Here is a 15,575-nt window from a genome sequence, read left to right on the forward strand (position 1 = left end):
CAAAACTGATCTAGAATCTGTTAAGTCTATATCGTGCCTAGCTTACCTGTATAAACCGACAATAGCCCGTGCTCTCCAGAGGGAGGGCTTTAGATACGAAAGTGAAACCCCTGTATTATAATGGACCAGCCGCAACCACGCCCTCATGTGGGAACGTACCAACGTAGCAAAACTGATCTAGAATCTGTTAAATTTACGACCATTTTTATTTTTTTTTCAGGTTTTTACTTTATATTCTGGATATTATATTTTAAAAACCGAGGATGGAGAGTTTAGATAAGCGATACGGGGATGTTGAGCAAAAGTTACGAGATCCTAGATCCTTGCTTCATGTAGATGCATTGCTGGTAAGTATAATACTGTAATTTTAATCTGTTAACAAATGAGATTAAAAATCATTTATTTTAATTTCCGACAATAGCCCTCTCCATAGAATTTTTGGTCCAAATATACATGACCATCATTTATTTTCGTATCGTTGCTGAGCGTAGAAACTGAGAAATTTCAGGGATTCAAAGCCAACATTATCTCTTTAATTTTTTAAGAATCAATACAGTACATAAATTCATTATTGTTACAATACAAGACAACACCAAAAGAATGTGAACATCATAGAACAAAATACTGTAGATTGCACATAAATAATAAAACTCTGCCCCAAACCTATTGGCTGTCATGGCACTATGTATTGGTATTGTTTTTGATAGTTTTGAAAGGTACCGATGTTTTATCTGCTCCTGTGCAGTTTAATTATCGTTTTTATTCCTGCTCAAGTCTGCTCAATGATGAGTTTAGTCAATCATTAAATTACTGGACTTTGGTACCTTTACAGCTGTTACAGTCTAAAGTATCCCATAACCAGTTCTATAATCACCGATCTCATAGTATTTCATGAAAATATTTCAGAAGATATAATGCTAACTCGAATTTTAAAATCTATTAATTTTTAAATGCTTCCTCATTTGAACTTGACTTTTAGCAATATATTATTTATTAACCTTTGTAATAGCTTTACCATTGTTGAAAAACAACCTACCCTTCTGTTATTGGCGAATTTCTTTTGCTGTTGGTTGGGTTTGGAAATAAAATAAAAAAATAAAATTTAAAAATTGAAGTCATTTGTTTCATCCAACTTATTTAAACCGGTTAAAACTACCGTATATTTCGGTGTATAAGTCGCACTTTTGACACGCAAATTTGACCTCTAAATTAAGGGTGCGTCTTATACACCGAACATAAATGCCTCACCACAAAGATTGTACATATCGTCACCTCGTTCGCTAGGCCTGAGTAGGCTAGGCCTAGCTACAGTATACTAACGTAACGTAACGGCAACCTGCTTCTGCCTAGTTTTCAAGGCATTTTAGCATGATGTTATACTAAATATGATGAAAAGATTTGTTCATTATGGAGCTGCTGTTTTAGGCGCTCCGATAAAATTTCATTTGTAAACGTTTACGATTGGAATAGGCTAGTATTTATTTATAGTTATACGCACGATCGCCGACCGCCGTACCTCCAGCGCAAGCCCTTCTTGGGCGGCCACATGGTGTACGGTATTCGACTAGTAGTATATTCTCCAGGTGATTATAGCATGGACCTAGCGTACACACTTCTCGGATACATGGATACTAATCGAATACGATTGTCCGTGAAAACGTGCGCCCTCTCGAAGTGATCGATCGAGGCTAGCCCACACACACGTACGTGTTACACACACGGTCATGCACTCGATGTTGCGGGTGCGAAACTCATGAATAACAAGTTAGAAAGAACTTGTTGAGGCTGGGCGCGGCCGAACCTAGGCCTAGGTAAGAAAAAACCTAAATAAAGGACGCCGTTGTAGATATAACAAAATTATTATTACAATAAAATTGATTACAATTTAAGAAAAAATTGTTTTTATGAAATATAAGGACATTGTAAGGTGCGTCTTATACATCGACGATATAAAAAATACCGATATTTTACTCTCAGTTAGGGGGGGCGTCTTATACACAGGTGCGACTTATACACCGAAATATACGGTACACAGGAAATTGATAAATTAAAATCATTCTTAGAAACTTTAGTCATGATCTGTATTTTCTATGCTATATATTCTATAGGGCCTACAGACTAAGCATACTGTACAATAGGCCTAAGCGCACCTACAGTATGTACAGAACATTTGACACACTACTGTACTTTTAGGTATTACACTGTTTTTCTCTTTTTATCATACAGTATTACTATTCCCTAGAACAACGAATGATGCATTATATGAATTATTGTTATTAAAGCATCAAACATTGCAGGGATTTCTCAATAGAAATGCTGGATGTATTCAAAGATCTATTTGTCATTTTTGTTTATCGATTGTAACTATTTCTCACTCTAGGCGTTGTTTACTGTTCTGATGATAAGAATAGTTCGAAAAATGTCACATTTACATTTTAAGGCAATTTGCCTTTTTATTAAATGCCTCGTTATAGTCATCCTAACTCGCAAGTTTGGTGGTATTATTCATGATTTATCTAACTATTTCTCACCATACGTACAGTATGTATTTACTATATAAAAGAACATTATTTTTTTTAATAGACAACAATGACAATGTTGAAAATAAACATTTAAACAATAGACTATAGGGACATTGATTGCAAGGTAAACTGTAAATTGTTTAACTACAATAACAATGGCAAGTTAAGATAGGTGTGTTGAGTTCCAGGTCCTTTAATACACAGGTCTGTGGTGCTGAATGAATGCAGTTAGCATGACGCTATTAATAACCACCAACACAGTTAACCTACTGTGAAGAACATTTTCATTAAACATTTTGATAGCAATATCTTAACTGCTGATCAATTTGGTGCAGGAAACATAGTTTTATGCTGTACCCTGAGAACAGGTTGTTTTATTAACTGTGTTCATTTATAAAACAATTTAATTTTTATTGGGCTACTTTACAGATAGTATAGTAATTTACTGTATGTGTACCGTATGAGTTAGATAATCAAGAACGTACAGTTAGGCATGTCTAGAGAAATGGCTGTCATTAAGTTTACAGTAGGTTAGTTGGAAACAAAAGAAAACAGTGCATTCAGGTATCTAGAGTGTAGGTACTGTATGTGCTATTTTGAAATGAGGCTGAGTGGAAAGACATTGAAATAAGCTTTAGGCTTAGTGGAATCGGTTGAACTTTTGATGTCTATATTTTGAACACGTAAACTTAGCTTGTATAAACCGCCAAGTATTACGGTTGGCTGGTAGTATACATGAATATTTATGAGTTGGATTTATAGTTAAAATATTTCATGAGTTGAAAGATTTTAATTTTTTTTTTTAATATGCAAACAAGTGTAAACACTTTTGTATGTGAATTATTCCATTGCCTAACAATATTGAACTCAATGATACGGTTCAGCGCACACAAGGAATGTGTGTCTTTCTTGCTGAGTAGACTTCAAAGTGATCATCCGGTCCTCTCTAGCGGTCTTAACTTCTGATTGACTTAAAGTATCAACTTGCCGCTTTATCATTCAATTAGCTACACCGACAGTATGATTGTGGCAATCAACTCATCTGGAATACACTGTTTGATATTTTGTTTTTTGTACCATGCTGAGGAAAATAACAATAAAGCGTGTCGTGTCATTCTCTTCACCCAAATTCTGCATTCATATAAAATGTTTTGCTGCTGCTAAATTATCAATGGGGAACTCGTGATTAAAAATTTATCTTTCTACTATACACTGATCATTACAAAATTCTGTTGTTAAGACAATTTTAAAATAGCAATATAGTTTATAATAGTAGTCTGTACACTACTCATTAAAAAAAGTAATTTTTTAAATATTTTCCAAATTAATTTGTGGTTTTGAAGTTTTTGTTCAAAATATAGAATTTCTTTTTGATGTTTTTGACACTTTTTGTTGGCTTTGTGCTTAAAGCTCTGCTTACACTATCAAACTAGTTTGAAAAAAAATTGTCGAGTATCCAAATATGGTAGTGATATGCCTAAATATGGCTAGTGATATGCCTAAATATGGCTAGTGATATGCCTAAATATGGCTAGTGATATAACATCATTTCCATATATTGTATGTATGGGCCCATAAAGTGTTGATAGTGTAGACATACCTTTATTGCAGTATTCTGCTTGCTCTAATCTAAGCTTTGCATTCTTTTATTCGAACAGTTCGCACAGTGGTTTTAGGACATAATAATGTTGTAATCGTTTTTGTTACGACTTCCTACTGGCATTAACTTTAAAATGTCATGTGTATGATTGTCTGTTCATTTCTTTATCTATGGAATGTTAAGCTTGATCTCCCATAAGCCATGCTTGAAATACAGCAGTATTACAGCATGTATAAACGTAATAAATAGCTCCATGATTTAAAATAGAGTAACTACTGAACTTTATGACTACTGCGAACTTGACGTTGTCTGCATTGTTTTTAATATCACCAATATTTAAGTCCAGGAAAATGTAAAATTAATATTATGTATTAAGTGTTACTGTTAATATGTTCAGATCGGAAGAGATCTAATGTATGGAGTCACACTCACAGTGGCCATTCATTTCGCAAGTAAGGTCAGATTATTAAGAAACAACTTTGCGCTGATTACTAATACTACTCTGTAGCTGCATAATGGGAGTTTTCATACGTGTTTGATCCAAAAATGACCGGGGTAATACTATAGGCGCGTGTAGTTCAAGCAGTGTGCAATAACCACTACTGTATGTAGTATAAGAACGAATATTGTTAATTTTATAATTATTATATTTTAATTTTTATCGTAATTTATTTTATTTTATTTTATTCAAACTCGATTCATTCCACAGCGGGAAACCCGCCCCTTACAGAATGGTTTGGAATAATAAAGTGTTAATAGAAAAGTGTTAAGACTCGATTAACAAACGCTTTTGTTATAAAACAAAGCGTCATTCACAATCTTGTACAGTAGCTTGAGCTTTCGTAACGAACGATGGTTTAGTGTCGCAAGAGGTAGGTTCCATTAATCTTTTCCTGGTTCAGACCTATGAAGCAAGTTGTACGCTGCCTGTCTCTATTAATTATATCGTTTTGAGACAAAACAAATGAAATTTAAAAAGTCAATCATCAAGTAATTATCAGGTTAATTTAATTTGTTTGTTTTAAATTGTATTTTAACTTAAAAATTATATAAAAAAAATATGATACAATACCATTTTTTTTGCTGATGATTAAAAAAGTAGTGTTTAACTGGAATTAATTACAGTTTATTTTAAATGACAAACCTTTATACATAACTGTATTGTTTTGTTGATTACCAATTGATTGGTTACAATTTATCAATGAACAATAAATACGCATAAATTAACAACCTGTGGTACTGTATTGAAACGAATAATTGGTGACGTATTGTAATTTGGATCCTACTTCCTACAGACACACTAGAGTATTTGTTCTATACTCGGAATAGACTTGGTAATGAAGAAAGAAGCTTGGCATTGTTGGTCAATTTGTTATTGTGTATGTTATTGTTACAATTTTGTGGTTTGCATTTTCCAGAATATTAAGGGAAACCATTGTTCTTTTATACCTTTATGCATAGCCTAATTTTATTGTGATGCCTCACGTGGTGACGTCGTGGTTTTAGGCGCTGCCATTTTTAATGATTCATTGATTAGCATGTGTATTGGTGTTTAATTATTAATTATTTGTAGCCTAAGGTGCTGTACAGTGGGAGTGGTGCGATAACTCTTAAAATATGAATAGATTCTTGGTACAGGGTTCTTAAGCAGTATAGGGATGGGTGGGGAAAACAGTAACTAAGATGTGCATAGGTTTCTTGGGTTGGTGCTGTGTTGAAATTAGGCTGGTGGGTGGAAGCCCCTATACTTTTATTCGGATGAATTGAATGTGGGCTTAATTCCATACTTTAACAATTACTGGATAGTTACAACACCGTAGACAATCTTTCCTCCATTCTCCTTTACAGTCCTGCTCTTATAGTAATCTTATAAAGTTACTAGTTTTTTTAGATAGCATCCATAATCTAATATGGTAGTGATATGCCCACATATGTTAGTGATATGACATCATCACATTTTGTCACATACAGTTTGATAAGATCTTTATTGTTAAATTAATTATACTGATGATACAAAAGCTCATCTCTTCTCACTGCACTCAAATGAAGTGTTGTTTGATGGGTGGACGTACAATAATCATCATTGATTCAAAGCTATTTATTGTATCCAATCCCTTAACCTTGAGTCATGGATTTGCTCTCAGAAATCTCAATACAGTACTGCAGTTCTTAATAATCAATACTGATTTATTAATTATTATTGGAATTTATTATTCATAAGTGAGTTTGTTATTTGATAATAGTGTGTGGACGGAAGGGATGTTTTGAAATTATTTAATTAAAATAATTTGTTTTATAAAGTAAATTGTCAATTGTAATTTTAATTTTTTTTTTATAAATTTAAGGCCACCCAAAAAATGTCATAAATTCATTTTTTTTTTTACATTTGTTTGGGTTTTTATTATTAGTCTATAGTACAAAGTGTATTGTTGGAAAATACTACGTACTATACATTACTATTATTCCTAGTCTATAATAATATATTTATTTTTTAATTGATTACAATAATACAGTACATGGCTAAAAAGAAATTATTCAAAACAAATTGACAGATACTGTATGCTGTGCTGACATACAGTACTGTACATACAGGGCTGAGTATATCAACTAAAATTCAGTTTGTGTTAAATTCTTGTTTATGGAATTTTGTAACCATTGCAAGGATACAGTCGTATTAATTGTTACACAATATACAGTAGCTAGTATATGATACAGAAAACAATAGGATCTGTTCATGGTCTTCTCTATGCATCAGAACCTCACCTATTTCATCACAATGTTTGGCATTCTGTTCTGTGACCTTGACCTCTATATTTATTATATCTAATCAGTGATTTGATAAAGGTTAGCAGACAGGGAATAACAATAAGAAATTCTTAGCATTCTATCATCTTTCTTTGATTTATCTATTTAATTACCATAGGCCAGTTAAAATTTCATGATTATTGCTATTTTTATGAAAGTTCTGTACATAGTAACATACTTCCTACATTAATGATAAGAAGAGTGTGAAAGAAACATCAATTTTAATGTGTCTAGTGTCTAGAAACATAGTGTACATTACTGTAGACCAAGTATAATCCCATACTTGAGTATACAGTATTACAGTAATTCCAACCTGTAATTTAGACTTAATTCGGACATAGACTTTCATTGTTAAAAATGGAATTTAAGTATAAGCCCACCTTCTAATTTTCCCCAAATTGTATATGCTACTAGCTAGCTAAGCCCATAGGTGGAAATCGTATGTGCACTATTTGGAGTGGATTTGTGGCTTGGTGGTTATGATGCTTGGCTACCACTCCAAGGGTCCTGGGTTCAAGTCCCGTCACATGTCAGGATTTTTTCTAAGGACCAAATTACAACTCCACTCCCAAAGACTTGTAATAAGACTTTGTTTATGTAGAGCATCTTGTGATATGTTTGTCTTGTGAACCTCTGAGGGTCCCTAATGATCAGCATTATACTGGATGGATCACCCTCATTAAATATGGTAGTAAAAAAAAAATATTTAAAAAAAATTAATACTACTACTGGTATGGTACTACTACTGTTGAATAGTAGTAGTACTGTATACTACAGTACAGTACTACCACAATGATACTAATCTATTATTATAACTGAGGACTACGGAAAGTCTGTAGTGTAAAAACAGACATGGAATTGCTGATATTGAAATATTTATATTTTTATATGTACAGTATGAAGGGTACACTTTGTGTGATTGGCATTAATACATAATTTGTTATATGGTTAAGGCAAGTCTAGATATTTATTACTTGCTATATAATAACATAGTTAATGGATAGAACTGTAGCAAGCCTATGTAACAAGGCAATAAATTATTATAATAATATTAGATAGGAAGTATTCAGTTTAGTAACCTGTTTGCATTCATAATTAATACGCCTGTGAGTGATGATGTCACTTTAAAGGTATGTAACATTATTTTGTTACGGTTGATTGATTTTGTCACCAACTGTTTACATTTGTTTTGGTCATTGTACTTTTTGTTAATTAACCTGTTCATGCCAACATAATTATAATCTAAAAAGAAATACAAAATTGTTATTAATATTAATAATAATTGATTATTAATAATTATAACTATAGTAATCATCTTTATACTAGTAATAGTGTGTTGAAAATGTTTCATTATTACAATATTCCATTCAGAAAGGGTTAGTTTTAATTGCCTCAATTTTTTTTTTATTTAATATTACAAACAATTTAAATGGTAGGTTTTGTGTAAAGCTTGGCTCCCTCTAGAACGTAACGCAAGGAGGTAAACACAACGCAAGCATTTTAACCATGACTAGCGAAGTTATAGACAGTTAGCAATCACAAGCGAATAAGCCATCGCTTGTGATTGGTCAATTCACTTGCTTTGCGTTACGTCCTTGCGTTGCGTCGCCAGTGAGAACCACGCTTAACTGAAGTCATCATCTATCATGGCTGTTTAGACTATACTGTATGTGTATGTACATGGTTGCTGTTCTTATGGTAGTAGTCATCACAAAACATGTACTACTAGACAGTGTACTGTAGGTGATTTTATAAATTATAAATCATAAACAAATACTGGATGGTATTAAAGCTTGGTTCCCACTAGAACGTAACGCAAGGACGTAAACGCAACGCAAGCGTTTTAACCAATGACAAGCGAAGTTATAGACAGTTAGCAATCACAAGCGAATAAGCCATCGCTTGTGATTGGTCAATTCACTTGCGTTGCGTTACGTCTTTGTGTTGCGTCGCTAGTGGGAACCACGCTTAAGGTATCATATGTGGCAAATTGTAAACAATCACTGTATATTATAATTAGCATAGGAATCAAATAACAGGTATCCACTAGGCCAAGGGTATAGGTCTATTGACGCCATAAACATAAGGAACACAGGATATTCTCTCATTCAATTTGAATTAATTCTGTTGTGTTCCTATCAAGGTCTTATCTCAATTAAATTTATAATATGTATAAAGTAAAAAGGAAAGACAATTGTTCAGTACAGGTATCCTACCAGCTGGCCACCAATGGTTGGTAGTACAGTAGTTAGTTGGAATGCAGGGTCAAATTTAATAAAGAATATTATATTATTTTAAGCATCTTAATGGATGTTTTTCCAAACATTTTTAGCACCAGGGCTGCCTGCAATGGTATCTGAGCAGTTTGCCCACTCCCAGTTTGCCGTCTTGACTATTGTATGTTAAGGGGGTGTATCACGTAGCCTAGTCGACACAAAAGATTCCTGACAATAATAAAACTATGGAAAATCGTATTTTAATCAATGGTTTCTATTGCCAAAGATACCTGTCATGTTTTGTAATGTTTTTTTCATACACGTCATACGCACTACTACTGTAGGTAAGCCACCTAGACCTAACTAGCTAAGCTATGCAGCCCAGCGAACCCACACATGTCACACTGAAGCTCACCGGCAGCGAGGGGTTGATCATATATTAATCTATGGTCACCACCAATGTAACATCTGGATTTCGGAAAAATTTCCTAGAAAACCCTTGCAACCACTCCTCCTAGCAACCAAATTATCTTACAATATTAATAGATGCTTACAGTAGACCTTTAATTCTAATGACGGATTTAATTATTTCCTTTTGTATCTCCTGTTAGGAAATGATCCAACACTGTAAATCCTACTGTATGTTTTCCTAGTGTAAATAACTCCCTTGTTTTTGTTCATAATTTCAAATACCAACATTACCACACACCTAACACTAACAGTAAACACATCAAAGAACAGAATTAAGCAGATTCAAATCATATCCGATTTTCAACAAATTTTTGTGTAATTGTTTACCTGTCTTAGACCTGGAAGAGGTCATTAAACTCTGATGTACCCCTGATATTTAACTAGGTTTCAGATGATGATGATTTCAGTTTAAAGTAACTCTGATAGACTGCAATTTAACTCTGATAGACTGCAATTTAACTCTGATACTGATAGACTGCAATTTAACTCTGATAGACTGCAATTTAACTCTGATAGACTGCAATTTAACTCTGATACTGATAGACTGCAATTTAACTCTGATAGACTGCAATTTAACTCTGATACTGATAGACTGCAATTTAACTCTGATAGACTGCAATTTAACTCTGATACTGATAGACTGTAATTTAACTCTGATAGACTGCAATTTAACTCTGATACTGATAGACTGCAATTTAACTCTGATAGACTGCAATTTAACTCTGATAGACTGCAATTTAACTCTGATAGACTGCAATTTAACTTGTGTTGTGTTTAATTAAAAAATTGACTGATATTGATAATTTATTGATAAAAATTAACTGATAATTAACTGATAAACTGCCTGTGGAAAGGGGTATTCTTCTAATAATTAATAGATTGTATATTTTCATTGTTTGTCCTAACAACATTCTTCACTACACAGTAACTCTAGTAGAAATTATTTACAGTTCAATTTGATGCAAGTTCACAGTGCAATTCCAAGAATGAAGTTTTCCTAGAATTGTTTTCATAATGTTTTGTTCCTTAAAGTTTTTATTCTAACTGTAGAAGTGAGACTTAAAAAATTGACAAATCGTCACTTTTCAACAATCATTGACAATGACATTAACAATGCATACAATAATTATGACAGTTTTTTTTTCTAGAAAGTTATAATGTAAGATTCTAATTTTATAATTTTTTCCAAATTAATGCAGTAAGCATTCCAAATTATTGTTGAGTCATACTATACAGTCTGTACTACCTTTTAGAGCTCAAATTAACAAACAATTGACTGTCTCAATTATGGTAAATTCTATATCTCGGCATACTCTTTAATACAATATTCATTATTGATCAAAAAAATTTAACACCATTGTGTCAAACCACTGCAACAATTGTCTGGGATGTTTAGAATCTAACTGGAGTGTGTCTCATTGTCTTTTACTGCCTGCTGTGACATACCATTGAAGATATACCATAGGTTCTTCTGTATTGTCCAGTTTGTTTATTGCTGGGTGTAATTAACAGCAGGTATCTCATGCTAAATTGACCCTCAATAGGTAACAGTAGACTGGTAGGACAGCTGAAAAGACCCTGCATGGGATGCTGTTGAGTGATGTACTGGTGACATGTGCTGTGGTGTTGTCAAATTAAATCTACTGTAAATATCACCTTGTCCCCATCCATATACAGTAGAATAAACAAAATCTCTGCAAATCTTGATTATTTTAATATACATATTCAGAAGTTAAAATATACTCATCTATAAAGCTCTGTCCACACTATCAAACTGTATGTGACAAAAAAAAAGTGATGTGCCTAAATTTAGTAGTGACGTGACATCATCATGTCCATATATGGGTACATCACATTTTTGATAGTGTAGACACCTTAATAAAGAGTATCAGTTTATGCAAGTTCTTTTAGCCCATTCATACTGTGGAACATCAATACTGTACAGGAATAAATGATATTACTGTAATGTGGAGCTTTCGATTTACAACCTACGACCTACACTCACAATGTTTATTAGTTAAATCAACCTTTCAAGTATCGTGTGAAAGTCCATTCCAATTACTTACAGTACTAGTAGCACATTGAATTATTAATTATAAAATTGATACACTATCATCCTTACACAGTTCATAAAATTCATTTTTCTTTGAATGTTTGTATTATATCCTCTACAGACAATAAAATGTACTGTTGTCACGTCACTGATAATAAAGTTCAGTCAAACAACATCCTAAACATTTAATTGCATTGCCTGACTGAACCTTCTGTTTGTCTTAGAAAAATAAAGGATTTTTGTCCCTTTTTAATATGTAAAAAAAAAAATTGTTGGTGATAACAATAATAGCACTATACTTCACCTCACGCATCGTCCTTTAATGAGAATTATTTATAAATTCTGTCTTTATATACTGAAATTACTATAATGAAGCTAATTATTTTACAATTTTTGCTAACAATTCAGTGTTTTGTACTTTATCAAATTGATTGTTTTATATTTGTTTTTTGTAATTTGTAATTACCAATACCATGTGATGATATTGAATAAAATGAAATGAAAATTAAAATATGATATACAGATACAGTCTTTTTAAAGTTTTTTTATTCAGATGAATGTCAGACTAAAATGAAACTGTTGTTGGCGACACTCGTCGTATGCGTAGTCTATCTAGTACTGATGCAGGCAAATAAATGTGCACAGTTACAGTAATACAAGTGTTAACATTAATAATAATTTACACATCTTTTATATTGGAAATTGCAATATTACACTGTATACAGTTAGTCATAGTCACTCACAGTATATTACATTACAGTATTTAAATGTTTACTTGAGCCCTGGCTGATGGAGAAGTCAGCTGAGGTGAGATTGCAAATTGAAAGTATTTCCTTTGGCCTAGGAATTCTTGCTAAGCAATTTATCCTCCTAGCTCAGTTTATTTAATGTTTGTTTATTCACCTGCCGTCAGCCATCAATTGCCAGTGACATGAAAGTGTATTCCTGGTGTTAAACTATCAACATTATAACTGGATACTTTTACTAATACTTTGCACCAAAAGATACTTAAAACAAAAAACAAATCCTATACGAGTGGAAAATAATGCTCTGTACTCTTTTTGTGACATAATGCTGTACCATGGTATTACTGCCTACTTTACCGTACTTTAAATTAATACTTAAAGACAAAAAGACTATAAATAAGTGTTTTATGTACACAATATCTTGAAAAATGTTTTCATCTGGTTTTATATTAACTATCTTTATTAATTCTTTACGTTAAACATTAATATGCATATGTGTGCGACATTTCAACTTTTTGTCAACAAATCTTCATCTGGCAATTACTAAATGTAGCATCCACTAACAATAGATCTAGTCATTGCCAGATGAAGATTTGTTGAAAACAAGTGGAAACATCGCACACATACAGTACGTAATTATTAATGGTTTAACATAAAGAATTATATACAGAAAATTGGAAACATCTTCCATTTGGAAAAAATGGGCTATATTATCATCATCATTTACTTGTTTTTTTAAAAAATCATTTTTCATGCAAAATGACATCTTTATTTTTTTTATTAAAGCTGCTCAGTCAGAAGTTGAAATCTCCAAACATTCATGACCTTTGAACTATCAGTCTTTAAGATATTAAATCAATGATAAACTACAACTTCAGCATGAACTATAGCTATTAGAATGGCAGGCTAAAACCTATTGCACTAGAATAACAATTGCAAATTCAGAGTTTGTTGTCTTTTTCTTGATAGGATGGTATAGCCGCTATGGTAAACGACTGTAACATACCAGCTGTTAAAAGGAGTAAGAACGTCGAAACATTCCTGTCAAGATGTAAGTCAATTTCAATCTGGATAGCAACAGTAGTTTCGTTGTTTTATTAAAAGTTTTTTACAAGATGATTCCTGTATTCATTTATCATTTGCGAGCTTTCTTTTTGGGACGGTAGATAAACAACTTGACGGTAATTTTAAAAACCGTGACGGTTCGGTATTGACGGAATAAACATCAGACGCAGATTTAGGGCCTCCCCCCCCCTCCCCTAATATTTAACAATAAATTACAGCCATGTCTTTTTAAAATATTTTTATTTTTCTGAAACTCGACTGATCGTTTTTATCATTTATAATATTTAGCCCTCTCTATTCTATAATGCTGGATCTGCCCCTGAACGTTTCATTCATCAAGGTCAGTTAAATTACGTCTTCGTCATACTGTCCCAAAACGAAAGCTTGCTACTGTAAAGTATTATGGTGTTATCTAAAAGAATTTGTTTTTATTTTATGGGAGGATTTATTGGTAGTCAATTTACACATCACAGTAGGCAGAAAAACAAATTTGTTAAAACACCCAGAAGGAGTGGGTCATCGGATTCCAGGCCATTTTATTATTTCCTAAGGCAACCCTGCGTATTATAGATTTTTCCTTGATACAGTATTCACAGTACCCTTCCATCATTGTATTATATTGTATTTATTTTAAGATGGTTGGTACTATAGAAAACAATATAATTTCGTTAATAATTAGTTTAATTACCAATACCATTTGATGATAATGATATTGAATAAAAATTAAAATTAAATAAAAGTATAACTTTTTATTTTAATTATTGTACTGTATGTGAAGCTTATTATAAATGTGCACAGTTAGTATTAAGTGTTGATATTAATACTAATTTACAGATTATCTTTTACATTAATTGGAAATTGCTATACTAAAGTATAAATCATAACAATATTTGGTAACATTTCTTTATGGTTAAATTCAATTTACAGTTGGTTTTTCATTAAGCAATTTTTCGAAAAATTACAATGTTGAAATTGTTCAGTAAAGCGTTAAATAATAATATCAATCATTTGATTGGTTACATATGGTTTTAATTTATTCCAAATTATTCCATATAAGGTAAGTTACAGCTAACAGCATAAGACCAGGGGCGGATCCAAGGGCCTAGCAGAATTTAATGAAAAAGATAGGGTATCACATGTCACATATTTAGGCCCTGGGCCCCCTTACAGTACTGTACACTATTTCTTCCTCAAAGTTGTTTTTGTCAATCTGTATACCGTTATTAAATATATTATTCTAAAGAAACTTTACATTAAGATTATTTGAAATTGGGTGACAGAAGAATATAAATTGTTGCAATTGAGACTGAAGTTGTTTTTTGAGCTAAGGTCATTATGAGATGAATAGATTAGAAGTGCAGTTCAAAATCTTGTTGTAGCTACAAGTGGTACTTAAATCTCCTTTACCCAATCGGTACTTAAATCATGCACATTGGTTTTTTATTAAGCAATTTTTCGAAAAATTACAATGTTGAAATTGTTCAGAAAGCTCGCCAACATTTGTAGCATTAATGCCAGTACAGTACATTGTACAGTATTTAAGGGGACAGTCTTGATGACTAAACAAAGTGTCTCCTTACTACTTTAGGGGTGTCCCCTGAATACTGGTTGTTCGCAGTGTTAAATCATTGCACCTTCTTCATTTCACACAACAGTTCTTCTCAAAGCTTGGTTCCCACTAGGATGCAACGCACGGGTGTAGACGCAATGTAAGTGAGTTGACCAATCACAAGCAATGGATTATTTGAACTGTCGCTTGTCATTGGTCAACACGCTTGCGTTGTGCTTACGTCCCTTTGTTGCGTCTTAGTAGGAACCAAACTTTAGGTATTTCCCTGTACAGGTATCTATATTTTCTGTATATTTATTTCAGATAATAATGATGTCTGTGTTGTACAAAAGAAGAGGATTGGAAAAAACGATTTCAAGTTCCTTAAAGTTATTGGCAGAGGAGCATTCGGTGAAGTTCAAGTTGTAAGCAGATTTCTTTAAAAATTTGTTGTTTTTTTGTTTGTGACAGGAAAGGCCAGTGACAATTTCTTTCAGTTTTTCTTTTTGTTGTTACTCTATGAATTCATTCTTATCACATAGTAATAC

The 15,575-nt window shown here is 32.5% G+C and overlaps 1 protein-coding gene across 5 annotated transcripts in view; it reads left to right on the forward strand.

Annotated features, from left to right (window-relative positions):
- Positions 1–15,575, forward strand: part of LOC140062977 (rho-associated protein kinase 2-like) — a 53,561-nt gene that overhangs the window by 1,527 nt on the left and 36,459 nt on the right. For all 5 annotated transcript variants that reach the window (XM_072109393.1, XM_072109394.1, XM_072109395.1 and 2 more), the window contains exons 2-4: positions 221–347; positions 13,383–13,464; positions 15,352–15,452. In XM_072109393.1, the coding sequence (XP_071965494.1) occupies positions 264–347; positions 13,383–13,464; positions 15,352–15,452 (267 nt within the window). In that variant the 5' untranslated portion in view covers positions 221–263. The remainder of the gene's footprint in view (positions 1–220; positions 348–13,382; positions 13,465–15,351; positions 15,453–15,575) is intronic.

The sequence above is a fragment of the Antedon mediterranea genome, chromosome 11 (genome assembly GCF_964355755.1).
Source record: "Antedon mediterranea chromosome 11, ecAntMedi1.1, whole genome shotgun sequence".
NCBI lineage: Eukaryota > Metazoa > Echinodermata > Crinoidea > Comatulida > Antedonidae > Antedon > Antedon mediterranea.